Source organism: Mus caroli, unplaced genomic scaffold (genome assembly GCF_978045245.1).
Source record: "Mus caroli unplaced genomic scaffold, Mus_caroli_1 scaffold_13, whole genome shotgun sequence".
NCBI lineage: Eukaryota > Metazoa > Chordata > Mammalia > Rodentia > Muridae > Mus > Mus caroli.
In genome coordinates, this window is record NW_028227268.1 from 36,178,124 (window position 1) to 36,193,041 (window position 14,918).

At 37.1% G+C, this 14,918-nt stretch overlaps 1 protein-coding gene across 1 annotated transcript in view; it reads left to right on the top strand.

Moving 5' to 3' along the window:
* The window catches only part of Med13 (mediator complex subunit 13), a 94,105-nt gene that overhangs the window by 13,610 nt on the left and 65,577 nt on the right, over nt 1-14,918 (top strand). The window contains exons 4-6 of the mRNA XM_021176461.3: nt 11,625-11,770; nt 12,464-12,661; nt 14,290-14,484. Coding sequence (XP_021032120.1) covers nt 11,625-11,770; nt 12,464-12,661; nt 14,290-14,484 — 539 coding nt within the window. The remainder of the gene's footprint in view (nt 1-11,624; nt 11,771-12,463; nt 12,662-14,289; nt 14,485-14,918) is intronic.

Below are 14,918 nucleotides of genomic sequence, written 5' to 3' on the forward strand. Positions count from 1 at the left end.
AGATAGATTCTACTGTACTGGTTAACATTTATTTTTAAATTATTACATTTATCCATTCATTCCACCCCCCACCCCCCCGTGTGTATATGTTTATGCTTGTATTAGATGCATGAGTGGCTTTCATGTGCCCATCTGTGAAGGTCAGTGGATGTCTTTTAGAAGTTTGTTATCTTCTGTTATGTGGCTCCTGGGAACAGAGCTTATTGTCATATTTGGTGGCAAGTATCTTTACCCATTTGGCCAGTCTCCCCAGCCCCTCACTTAGCAAGTTTTAAATGTGTCTAGGAAGATATACAGGGTAGAATTACATTGGTCTACAACTCTTTTTTGAGACAACTGATATCTTACAGAGTATATTGACATAGGAGATTTTGCTAAGTAGCAGATGATATTATATACAATATTATAAAATTTGTAGCTCAGACTGGCCTGGAATAACTGCAGCCTAGACTAACCTAGAACTTGAGGTGCTCCTTATGCCTCAGTGTTCAGAATATTGGGCTTACAGGCAGGATTTACCACATCTGGCTAGTATTTGATTTTAATATATACTATAATCTTATCCTTTACATTCAGTTATAGATATGTAACTTTTTTCAAAAACAATATTGCTAATTTTGTTAGTAGTCTTTGACATTTTTATTCTATATATATTAGTTATCTGTAGCCCCTATTTTAAAAGGCAATGTATTTTACAAAACCTATACATGTGAGCATGCATATACATGTAAGCATGCATATATATACACAGAGAGACATCTATAAATACAGGATAAAAAAATTCATGATAGATATAACAAAAAAGAGATAGGATCAAGAATGTGGTTCAGCGTGTTCTTGTGTCCTGGGAAAGAACCTGATCCACAAAGATTAAGATGTTCTTGGTTTTTGTTTTGTGGGGAAGAGGAGAGGAATACCTCAAGCATTTGTGATATATTGTTGTAATTAGAATATTAGAGCTGAGCATGGTGGCACATGTCTGTCTGTAATTCCAGCACTTCAGAGACTGAAGCTGCAAGTTCAAGATCAACCCAGACTACATAGTGAGTCTTACCGCACCACAACCGCCCCTTACCCCTCAAAAAGAAAGAAAAGGAAAGAACATTAGGGTGAAATATTGAAATAATGATGCTTTTTCCCCCTGAAGGTGTTTTACGTCTGTACTGTTTACTGTAATAGCCACTAGCTTGCTGCTATTTAAATCCAATACATTGAAATTAAGATAAAAAAATTACTTCTTCAGTTTCATAAGCTACACTTATTTTATATAATGGCTGTTGTTTTGTATAATAACGGTTCAGAGATGGGGCATTCCTATCATTGTAGAAACTTCTTTTGGATGATGTTGCCTTTATAACTAACAGTGCTTTTAGTGTTTTATACAAGCAGTTGGTCAAGTGTTTTTGTTTTTTTTTTTAATCAGTAGGCAGAAGAATATGCTTATATGCTTTAAATTCCATAATAAAACTGTTTACTCCTACATGGTGGCTTCTGCATTATCTCCTGATCTCCAAAATTAACTAAAAATAAGCACCATGATATGTAAATTTCTCCTGGAAAGGAACTGGGAGCAGTTAGTAGGTTTAGGATGATCTTTGTTCCTTGGCTATCTTACTACCTCTGAACAGGTGAAGGTAAGAGGCATTGCTATGCGTTGTTCTTGTTTGTTCAGAGGGGATCGTGCTTATGTAGCCTAGCCTGGCCTTGACCTGGGCTGTAGGCATGCATTACTATGTCTCCTTTACAAGTATGTTTCTTTTCTTTGTATCTCTTGAGTAGCATAAAGAAATAAGATGAACTTGAGCCACATGCATAGTGTAAAATTTCTGTTACACTGTTTTTTTGTTTTTGTTTGTTTGTTTTGTTTTGTTTTTCCAGACAGGGATTCTCTGTGTAGCCCTGGCTGACCTGGAACTCACTTTGTAGACCAGGCTGGCTTCGAACTCAGAAATCCGCCTGCCTCTGCCTCCAGAGTGAGTGCTGGGATTAAAGGCGTGCACCACCACACCCAGCTGAAATATTCTTAAAATTAGTTTCACCTGATTTGGGCTTTAATTTATTTTACTCAGCATGCGTGCACCTGTCAAACACATCACCAAGCTCAGTTAACAGTGTAACAGAGCCGGGCAGTGGTGGTGCACGCCTTTAATCCCAGCACTCACTCCGGAGGCAGAGGCAGGCGGATTTCTGAGTTCAAGGCCAGCCTGGTCTACAAAGTGAGTTCCAGGACAGCCAGGGCTACACAGAGAAAAAGCAAAAAAAAAAAAAAAAAAAAAAAAAAGTTTTACTTAGTTTGGTACACATGAAATACGTTTTAGAGTGTAAGTCTACCACCTCTGAGATAGTTTACATTTGTTGTATGTGAGGCCTTTGAAATCTAGTGTGTATTTTACCCTCAGAGCACATCATGATTTGGATTGGCCATAGTCCAAATGATTATAATTACACGGTGATTGTTTAACAACTAGATTCTAGGGCTCTAAACTTAGCTTGTTAGTGTTAGTTGCTTATTGCTGATCTCTTCCTGGAACAAATTTTGTTCTAAGTTGTGTGTGGTAGAGTCCCAAAGGTTCCTGTGCCAAAGCATCCACTGTTGCCCAGTTAGGCTTTGTTACTTCAGACTGTCCATTTCCCACTTGCAGGGTGGTATAATAGCTATACCTTGATGTGTTTTGTTAGTTCTTAAATCATTAGGATTTGTATAGCTTTTAACATTTTCATCTTTTCCTGAACTATTTTGAGAAGAATTAAGTCCTAAGAATGACTTTCACCCTTTTCACTTTTTTTCCTTACTGCTATTTTCTACTACAGTTCTTAGTATTGACTCAAACAATCTTTTTTCATGATTGTTTTTAGATGCTAAAGAGTCTTTTTTTTTTCTGAAATGAGGCAGAAAGTAAGGGGGCATTGCCTAAGTAGGACTGATAAGGCACTGTTCAGAGTTAAGAGTTTACCATAAATGACTGCAGATCTTAAAACAACCCATCAACTTTATACAGAATGAAATGTAAAGCACATAGCAGTTCAGTGACTCCTTCCCACAGCACTACACAGGACTAAGGGCTGGAGTTGATTACTGGGACATGAAATACAAGAGAACTTCTAAGCCCTATTATTAGGCAGATGTATATTTCATACACTTACATCTTTTTAAAGAGTAGTAGTGAGTAGTAAAAGCAGAGAATAGCGAAAGTATTAAAGATTTCAAACTTTATAGAGTAATTGTTTTCTAAAGATTCTTTACTATATAATCTTCATTAACGTGTTCACTAAATGTATAGAAGTAATAGAAGATTCAGTGATAACATGCTTTGGGATTTTAAAATAGATACTTTGTTCATGGAGATATATTAAGAATGTTGGACATTGCTGATTCACGGTAGCTTGCAAAGTTGTCTGAGTATGGAAATGACCTAGAGAATGTCCACAGATTATTGATAATAGGATTGGTGCTGTAGTTAGTGGAGAACTTGCCTAAGCACGAAGCCCTGAGTTCAGTCTGTAGTACCCCCTGCATTTGGGAGATGGAGGCAGGAGGACTAGAAGTTTATGGTTGATTACATGGTTAGTTTGAGGTCAGCCTGTGCTGCATGAGCTCCTGTAATCAATCAGTTAATCAATCAATCAATCAAATTATTGCTGGTGCTGATGTCTTAACCTGAGCCTGTTACATGGGTGAACCTTAATGTATAAATTTGAAAGTTATTAGCTGGGCATAGTGAATGTGGCTTTCCCAGCCCCTAGGAAGCAGAGGAAGGTGAATTTCTGTGAGTTTGAGGCCAGCCTGGTCTACAGGGAGAGTTCCATTACACCAGAGCTATAGAGTGAGAGTTTGCCTCAAAACCAAAACAAAGAAATAAACTATAAATAAATAAATAAATTGGAAAAATAAAATTAAAAAGTAGAAAACTATTGAATTCATGGAATAAAATTAATCTGGGAATTTAAAATAACTAGGTTTAAAATATTATAAAAAAACATGTAACAAAATGAATCATTTTTGCCTTTTTTCCAGTATTTCAGTGGTATTAAGGAAATTGACATGGTGGTACAATTGACATCTTCTACCCTTTGGTCCATGGCAAACAACTTTTCTGCTTTTTGTTTTTGTTTTTTCCCTCGAGGTTTGTTTCCTTCCTTCCTTCCTTCCATTAGATATATTTATTTTATTTATATGAGCACACTGTAGCTATTTTCAGACACACCAGAAGAGGGCATTGGATCCCATTACAGATGGTTGTGAGCCACCACGTGGTTGTTGGGAATTGAACTCAGGACCTCTGGAAGAGCAGTCAGTGCTCTTAACCCCTGAGCCATCCATCCCCTAACTTTTTTGTTTTTTAATGAGTGTTTTAAGCACCTCATATAAGTGAAAGTATATATTTGTTATTTTGTATCTGACTTATTTCACTTGGCATACCTTCAAGTTTTATCCACATTGTAGCATGTGGGAGGTTTTCTTTTTTTTTTTTTTTCCTTTAAGACTAAACAATAACCCATTGTTCATGTCCTGTATTGTGTACTTGCTCATTGACTGGCATCTGAGTCACTTCTAGTTTTGACTGTTTGTTGTAAACACTAGTGTGCTTTCCTCAGGTCCCTGTTTGTCATTCTTGTGGTTACACACTCAGAAGCCAAATTGCTGTATTTTATGATAATTTTAATTTAATTATCTGAAAAATTGCCATACTATTTCTCATTGTGGCTACAGTGTTTGACATTTTCATTGGCAATATTAGAGTTTCAGTCTCACTGCATCCTTAACAATGCTTGTTATTTACTGGTTATTTGTTAAGTAACCATTTTTGTTGGTGTGAAGTGTTATCTTCTGTTTCTGATGTGTAGTTCCTTAATTACTATGGCTATTGAGCATAGTTTCTTATTGGCTGCTTATATATTGTCTCTGGAAAAATACCCAACTCTGTCAAATTTTAATTGTTAGGATTAGTATGTTTTGCTTTTTGTGAGTCAGTACTTTGATTTTGAGATGTATACATGTGTGCTTGTGTATGTGTAGAATCAGTAGATTAATCTTGGAGATCAAAACCAGGATTCACATGTGCTAGACTACTGCTGTACTACTGGGCCGCATCCCTAGCTCTAAGCTTTTGATTTTAAAATAGGTCATAGCTTGTGGTGTGGTGGCGCATGCCTTGAATGCCAACACTAGGGAGGCAGAGGTAGGCAGATCTCTCTGAGTTGAAGCTCAGTCTGGTTTACATAATGAGTTCCAAGGCAGCAAGGACTACATAGACCCTGTTTCAAAAATAAAAACAAACAACTACAACAACAAAACGAAGTCATAGAACTCTCTTTGGGCCTCAAATTCTCTACCAGCAAAATGGAAGATTGTTATTTCTATAGCTTCCTAACACAAATGCTGAGAACAGATCATTTGCTCCATAGCACTCCACACACAAGCATGTGCATGCATTTATGGAGGCACACATCTGTTATCCTGTGATCTTGGTACTTCAGAAAAGCAGAAGATCTCAACTTTGAGGCCAGCCTACAGGACAAGTTCAGTGCTAGTCTGAGCTACATACATTATGAGACCTTGCTCCAAAGCAAGCAAGCAAGCAAGCAAGCAGAAACCTTGTTACTAGAAGAGCTGACTTTCATGTTTTGCTTCTTTGAGATCACTGTGTACCAGGCTGCCTTTTATTCCTCTGCTTCCTTCTCCCTAAGTACTGCGATGTCTAGCCCTAATGGAGCTAACTCTTGGAACTTGAGTATGTCTTCATCATCATCATCATCTTCTTCCTCCTCTTCTTCCTTCCATTTTAGAAAATAATCTTTTAGGGGGCCTGTGAGGTAACTTAGCAGGTAAAGGCACTTGGCCACCAAGCTCGATGACCTGAGTTTGATCCCCAGAATGCATGTGGTAGAAGGAAAAACTGACAGACACCTACAAGTTGTCCTCTGACTTCTACAAGTATACCATGGCATGTTCATAGAACATATACACATACGACATATATAAAACTCTGTAATATAGCTGAGGATTGTTTCTGTGACATAGTTGTTGAGGATTTACCTCTGATTTTTGCCTCATTGATAAATAGTGTAAACGTCTTAGAAAACAAACAGCAGTCTTTAGAGTAGCTAACAGTGTAAGTTCCTTTGCTTGTCATTGTAGTTAAAGACATTTGTTAACTTTTCCTTAGCGCTAATTGTAGGTGCCTCATGGGAGTATACTGTAAATGATAACATTTCTCTCTGAAAGAAGCCATTCTGAGTTTAGTATGCAAGTGCTAACCTACAGTTCTCTGTACTGTAATATTCTTGACTAGAATATTGCTTTCAATATAAGAATCTTAAAAATATGAGTCCTATTTTAGATCACTTCTCCCCAATATCATACACCAGCTTGGCTTGTAAATCATACTGTATGGAAGTATGAAGAGTATCTTGGGGTCATTTGCTAGCAGTATGGTAAGGGCGGTGTTCCTTGCTGGAACTAAGAACTGCTCATACACAGGGTATTGTTGATAGGCACCGTGCTGCATGACTTTAGAATATTAGCTTTGCATGGTAGCTAGTTTATTACTTTATATCAGAAAGCCAGTGTTTTTTAATTTTTTTAAAAATTAAATGGGGCCGGGAGTGGTGGCGCACGCCTTTGATCCCAGCACTCGGGAGGCAGAGGCAGGGGGATTTCTGAGTTCGAGGCCAGCCTGGTCTATAAAGTGAGTTCCAGGACAGCAAGGGCTATACAGAGAAACCCTGTCTCAAAAAACCAAAACCAAACCAAACCAAACCAAAACCCAAAACAACAAAAAAAAGTTAAACGGGGACAGAGAGATGGCTCAACAGTTAAAGGCACTTGCCATCAAGCCTAATGATTTGAGTTTGGTCTTAGAGACTAATGTGGAAGAGGAGAACTTACATCTCCTAGTTGTCCTCTGACCCCTATAAGCACATATACACCACACACAAATAAAATAAAATTTAATTTAAAAGTTTACATTAAATAAAATGTAATTTAAAAAGAGAGTTAAGGCTGGGCAGGTGGATGGATTTCTGAGTTCAAGGCCAGCCTGGTCTACAGAGTGAGTTCCAAGACAACCAGGACTATACAGAGAAACCCTGTCTGGAAAAACAGAGAGAGAGAGAGAGAGAGAGAGAGAGAGAGAGAGAGAGAGAGAGAGAGAGAGAGAGAGAGAGAGAGAGAGAGAGGAGAGAGAGAGGAGAGAGAGGAGAGAGAGGGAGAGAGAGAGAGAGAGGAGAGAGAGAGAGAGAGAGAGAGAGAGAGAGAGAGAGAGAGAGAGAGAGAGAAGAGTTAAATGGCCATATGCTTGTTGCATATAGGTTGTTTGAGAGGTTGGCCTTCATGCTTTCTTTTTATTTTGTATTGAGAAGTGAGACACGATGCCCACATTAAGAATTGTTTCACCCTTGGTGACACAATTAGAGCCTCTTTATGTTGAAGATTCCTGACTTTGGCTTGTGTGGACACGCACATGTGCTAGTACACATGCACTCACATACACAGTGTTACTGTGAAGTTACCAAGTATAGGGTTTTTGTTTTTGTTTCTGATTTTTGTTTTTGTTTTTCCAGACAGGGTTTCTCTGTGTAGCTCTGGCTGTCCTGCAACTCACTCTGTAGACCAGGCTGGCCTCGAACTCAGAAATCCGCCTGCCTCTGCCTCCCGAGTGCTGGGATTAAAGGCATGCAGCCACCACTGCCTGGCCTCCAAATACAGTTTTTATAAAGGAAAAGGAGGTGGTGAGGAATGGGAACCAATAATGAAAATTTACACTAATATTAAATTTAAAGTTCTTTTCCAGGTATTTATAAATTGGCAGGGAATTAAAGGAATTTTGAGTTGACTAGGGTGTGGAGACAAGTGTGTGGCAAATAAAGGAGGATTTGTGGGTTAAGTATCATGGTTTACAAGGTTTGGCGAGGATCAGATTCTGAAGGTATTAATGTGCTATGTTAATGCTTTTGGATTTAGTCCTGAACATTTTAGGGAACCAGTGATGATTCTAGGCTTCCCACTTACATGATCATGATTAGATTTTAGGAAGATCCCCAGCAGCACTGTGAAGCAAGGAGATAATGTAGGAGATTCTGATAATTTCTCCCTAAAAGACAGAGTTGGATGTAGTGGTACACCCCTGCAATCCCAACACTTAGGCTAAGTAAGACAAAAGGTTCCAGAATTTGAGCCAGCCTTGGTTACATAGCATTTCTAGGCCACTCTGGGATGCATAGTAAAACATTATAAAGAACAAAAAAGTATACTCATCAGGTAATAACACCCCCCCAAAAGACATGTAGGTCTATAAATTACAAATATGCAGAGTTGAATCTGTAGGAATTGGTAGAAACAGGGAATGATGGAACAAAGAAAAATTTAAGATTATATTATATTTATGGTTTAGAGTATTATGGAGCATAGATTTGAAAATAGACTTGAATGGCTAGTTATAAATAAGTTCAGATACTGACTTTATTCTATAGTATTTAGTTTGTATCAGTGCACAGATTGCTTTGTGTCAAAGATTTACAGCAAACACAGTATAAAGACAAATTTTTCTTTCACTAATGGTCACCTTCTGGTGTGTCCTTTAGCAAAAACACCCCCCCCCCAAAGAGCAATTAGAAACAGTATAGATTTGTTAGTGAAGTACGTACTTAGAAGATTGTTTGAACAGAGTCCCAAAGAAGGTGACTTTAGAGGGTTCAAGAAAAAGACAAACACTGAGGGTACGAACGCAGTCCTGATTAAGGAAACTCGAAGACTGGACCCACAGAGGTGATATGGGAGAACTGATGACTCTTGAAGGGAGGTGGATGGCTGTCACCATGGGATATGGGAACAACCTGGGGATCAGATCCAGGCTCTGCTCTCCTTTTAGGAATGAAAATTCCATTTTCAGTGCAGAGTTCTTCATTTTAAGGCATTCTTGTAACATCCTATACTTGCTTTTTGTCTCATAGCACCTAACATCACTAAGTTCATGCCTTAGTACAGTGCTTAACAGAAAATATTAGTTGGATGAAGGAATAACATTTGCACTCACTTATAAGGTTCATATGTACTGCATATGGGTGTGAATGCAGCACTGTTTAATGTAGAGTTGTAGTAAGAGTCTGTGTGTGTGCGCGCGCGTATTTAATTATTTTTAAACATCGTTTGGGGATAGGCTTGTGCTTAGTTTGTTCTTGACAGCACAGGTGCCTTACTGTTGCTAGGACACTGGATAGCAGCAGTGCTGGATAACCAATAACATTGAGTGTTTGCTTTAGATGAGCACTAGCAATGGATGTTTTGGAGGTGAACAGCTGTCAGAGCTATTAAATTTCTTTACATATCTTGGCTTTATGACTGAGGTTATACTCCTTTATCATAGTATCTGTATATAATCTTCATAATTCCTCAGCTAAAACCTATTCCAATAGAGCAAGCATTGTAATCAGAGGAAAACAAGTTTAACTGTTAATCCTGGAGAGATTGCCGAGTGGTTAAGAGCACTAACTGCTTTTCCAGAAGACCCGGGGTCAATTCCTATACCATCTGGCAGCTCACAACTGTCTGTAACTCTGGTTTCAGGGGAATCAGATGCCCACTTTTGGCCTCTTAGGGCACTGCATACATGTGATACACATATGTAGGCAAAATATACATAAAATAAAATAAATAAATCTTTTAAAAGCTTGTTTAAATGTTGTATCTTGGATCAGATCCTTCATCAGCAAAAAAAAAAAAGCTCAAGTGGTTAATCCAGATAATGACTAGTTCAGATCAGAGCCTTAGAAATAGAGTGTGTCTTCTGAAAACTACTAATAGATTGGGGACCTCCTATAGTGTCTCTTTATTTTTTAATACATTTTAAATTATTCTGATATGTATGTGATTACTTGTACAAAAACTAAGCTGAGCATGGTGGCACATCAGTGTAATCGCAGGACTTGGGAGGCAGAAAGCAGAGATTTGGGAGTTTGGGGCAAGTCGAGACTATTACGACCTATTTCAAAAAACGGCAGAAATAGTCACAAAACATAAGCACAGCAAACTTGCTAGGTAAGAAAGATGTAGTGATCAATAACTAATCAATAGAATTCACAATTTCAGAAAAGTTGAAAAAAATTGTAATATAAATAGAACCTAATGGTATTATGAAAATTATTTCCAGTTCAAATACCTCAGTCCTATTTCTATAAGATGTCTGGTTTTATTTTTTCGCTTCTTGTTTAGTTCTTCTCATAATTAATGCCATAGCTCCAGAGAATCTTATAATTCTAGGCCTCAGTTTATAAATTTCAGACATTGTTTATTGTTAATTGCTAAAGACAAGATTAATTTGATGTCAGCTGCTTTGGCTTTGTATTGTGTTTATTAGTGAAACATCTAGACTAGTCAAGTGCAATAGTGAGGAAGGAATAAGAGAACAAAGTTGACCCTGTGACCCATGTGAGTAGTTGATGCAGTAACCCACCCACCCTCACACCAGCTTCTGTCAGGTACTTTAGTAACTTCCTTAACACTTTCAGGTTTTAGACATGTTGACCCCTACTATCTGGAATTCTCAGTTCTATTACTATCTACTTTAAAAAAAAAAAAATGGTTTTCAAGGCAGGGTTTCTGTGTAGCGCTGGCTGTCCTAGAACTTACTCCATAAACCTGGCCTTTATCTCACAGAGATAGATCCTACTGCTGGGGTCACAGGTGTGTGCCACCATTGGCTTTTCCATTTTATTACGATTTTTCTACTGGTTAGGTCTCTAGTATAACTTTTACTATGATTTAATTTCTTTATGCCTTTTCTTGAAAAATATTAAATAGGGCTAGTGTGTGTATATATGGTATGTGTATGTATTATATATTGGTTTGGAGTTGATTAATGGTCATTTAAGGAACTGGCTTTAAGATGGATGCTTAAGGCAGATGTGTGGAAAAAGATTCTTAGTGTATACTGCCCCAATCCCTTTTCTCCCTCTAGATTTTCTTACCCTTTAATTTAAAAATATATCTGCTGTCCTGAGAATGTATTTTCTAGGTTTTGACAAAATAAATAGGCCATCTCTCCTACCTAGCTCATGTGCCTCAGCCCTGAGAATTTATTTTCTAATTTGCTTTCTTGACTTATTTCTGTGGTTATGTAATAATTGCATATGTGGTATACCTAACTTATTTTAACTGGCTTCTTAAAGCTTACAGCTATCAACATTGCATTATGAATAGTGTTGTGAATACTTTATCTTTGCTGATATGAATATTTCTCTCCCCCTACAGATAATAAAGACTTCTGAGCTAATGTATTCATTTTTGTGGTATAACTTCTTAATAAAGCAAAGCATGTTGAGTTGGTAATGTAATTCATTTAGTAGAGTGCTTGGCTTTCATGCATGAGACCTCATGTTCCCAGGATCCAGAATCAGATAAACAAGGCATTGGTCACACATGCTTGCAATCCCAGCACTCAGGAGGTGGAGTTAGGATGATCAGAAATTCAAGGCCATCCTTGGCTAAATAGTGACTTTCCGAATAGCCTGAGATCTATGGACTTCTGTCTTAAAATAAAATGAAACATTAAAAACAAAGAAAATGATTTTATTCTATTTTTTTGCTATTAATCATCACTAAACTATAACTTTTCCTTCTTTATTAGTGAACACTTGTCCTGCTCTTTCACCTTTTTCTTGCATGGAGACAGCAATGTTTGCACCAGTGTGGAAATTAACCAACACCGACCTGTGTACCTTCTCAGTGAAGAGCATGTCACCCTCGCTCAGCAGTCTAATAGCCCATTTCAAGGTAGATTATTTTATTGCCATAGGCATTAGATTACTTATTCTCATTTCAGTATTGGAGATTAAAACTCTCATGTTAGCAATTATATTAGCAAGACAACAAAACTAGTGCCATTAGTGAAATTATTTAAAATTCCTATGAATCGGAATTTTAACATTTCTGTGTTTTCTCCTGATAGCATATTACATCATGGATATGTTAGTCATTTCAAGGTTTTGTATGTAAGCTGTGTTTAGCATAGCTACCCAGGGGAACTTTTAATGTCATTTATATCATGAATTGTTGACCTCAAGAGAAGTTGTTTTATAAGGTTGCTGATTGCTTTTTAAATACTGGAAGTATCTTCTTTAATTTTAAATGTAGAGTGTGTTTTAAAATTTATGTGGCAGTACTTCATAAATATTTAGATTTATTTATCTACATTTTCTTCAAGTTGCTTAGAGTCACAATAAATTGAATAAATATTCCCAGTTCATTTTGAAATATGATTATATTTTGATTTTGTGGTAGGCATATTTTAAACAATTTTCAAAATCTTAGCATTATATTTTATATTAAAATGTATAATAAATTTACTTTCTTGGAGTGATGATAATGGATTTCCTTTTTTATTAGTCTTACATCATTATAGCACTGTTTAGTATGATTTTAGTTGCTGTAAATCTTTACTTACTGGATATCTGCTTTGCTTTCCAGTTATCTTAAGTCCATTTGGACTAAATGGCACTCTCACAGGACAGGCCTTCAAGATGTCTGATTCAGCTACGAAAAAATTAATTGGTGAATGGAAACAGTTCTATCCTATTTCATGTGGTTTGAAGGAGATGTCTGAAGAAAAACAGGAAGATATGGATTGGGAAGATGATTCTTTGGCTGCAGTGGAAGTTCTTGTTGGTATGGATTCTGATATTAGTCTGAAGGGGAATCCTATGTATTTAGCTCTCTTGGCATTCAATACCAAACATTTACTTCTTGCTTATTTTCTCTGCACGTTACATAAGGGCTACAGCTTGGCTGTGATGACTGTATGTATGTTCTTCTTGTACAGTCCAGGTTAAAGAAGCCCCAGTGTCTGGGACACAGTGTTCTTAGGAAAACAAAGGAATGACAGCCTAATGATGAAAGTGCATTAAAGTTTCTGCTGAGATGAAAATGATCTAAAGGAATGGTACATTTGCTCCCAGTGAATTAGACAAGACTGGTTACCTGTCCGAGCCAGAGTTACTGGGACAGAGGAACACGCTCTGTTGTCTACATGTTAAAGAAGGGAACAAGATTATTTGTGAAGCAGTTATTATTTGGGGGCTAGAAAAATTGACAACCTGTATTATGTATAGTGCTTGAATATTTAATAAAACTTTCAGTAACAGAAAACATTCCTAAGTAACTTGTGGCATTGGTGTGTTCTCCACAAATCAGTTCTTTCCAGATTAGTTCCAGTTCATATGTCATGTTCCAGGTGCAGGCTAGGAAGGTGATCTGTTTCTGGGTATATTAATTACATAGCAGAGACAAGAAGTAAAAGAGGCTGCACCGATCCCTCTGAGCATAATTCACTCTATTAAGATGTGGCATACAGTCAAGCCTGATAGTGTAGAAAGACATGGAAGGCATGGACAATGTAATTCAGCAGATAATTGGAATTAGTATCTGTGATACTGTAGTTAAAGCAGTCTAATACAAATGTCTCATGTAAGGATTACCCTATGGGAGTTTTGGAGTTTTTATTAGGTTTTGCCCTGTAATGTAACCCAGGTTGGCCTTGGACTCAACACTCAACCCGTTCAACCTCCTGAGTCCTGGGGTCCGCTGTGCATGGCTTTTTTTAAAGAGTTGAAACTGTTCTCATTCATTTTCAGTAAATTCATGATCTATTATTGGAATAGTTATGACAGAAACAGCACAGATGTTTACTAGACTTTAAAACAGACAAGACAAAATGGCCCATGATCTTTTTTTTTTTTTTTTATGGTCCATGATCTTAAGTGTCCACATTACCTTTATTATATTTATAAATTAAAGTTTATAATGCAGTGCACATTGATCAACTGTACATACATAGATTTTTAAAACCCATCATTACAGTAGAAAATCTATAGCTTATTGAGTTAAAGTACTTGCTATACAAGTCTGAGGATGTGAATTTGGATTTCAAAATCTGCATGGAACCCAAATACAGTATTGTATTTATCTAATTCCAGCACTCCTATGGCAGGATGGGAGGCTGAGATAGGAGTAGACTTGCAAGCTCACAGACTAGTTAGTTAGCATGGCATATACAGTAGCCTGGAGAACTTGTCCTAAACTAGGTGGAAAGTGTAGACTGACACCTGAGTTTATCCTCTGCACCATAGCATGTGTATAGCTATGCTCAGAGACGGATACAATGATATTTTTATTTACATAAATATAACATTAGGGTAATTTTTACTGCAGTGCTTTTTAATGAAATTAATTCAACTCCTGCCACAATAGTAGCTGATTTGTGTTTTTTCCCTTGTTTTTGTCCATTTTGTTTTCAGCGGGTGTTCGGATGATCTACCCAGCATGCTTTGTGCTAGTCCCTCAGTCAGACATTCCTGCTCCTAGCTCTGTGGGAGCTTCTCACTGTTCAGCTTCTTGTTTGGGTATCCATCAAGTGCCTGCTTCCACAAGAGATCCTGCTATGTCTTCAGTTACTCTCACTCCACCTACATCTCCTGAGGAAGTCCAAACAGGTATTAATTATACTAGCTGCTTCATCAATCAGCTCTGGCTACAAATCTGTTCTTTTGAGTACATCAGTACTTAGCAATTTTTATTTTGAAATTGTTAAAATTTACTAGAAAATTGAAAGTATAATGTAAAAAACTCATCTAAATTTATACTTAACTTTTCCTTTTTCATGTTCTGTGTATGTATACATTGATTCTAAATTGGTCTTTTCTGAACTATTAGAGAAAAAGCTGCAGACTTGGTACCTTATTATTCCTACATATTCATTGCATTTTCAGGATTAAGACCATTCTCATATATATGTACATAATACAAATACATGTGCACTCCACACACATTTTGTGTATGTGTGTTTGCCCATGATGCTGGTAATTAAACCCAGGACCTTATATATCTCTATTCAAGATATCTTGTATATCTTTGCTCTCTGCATTTA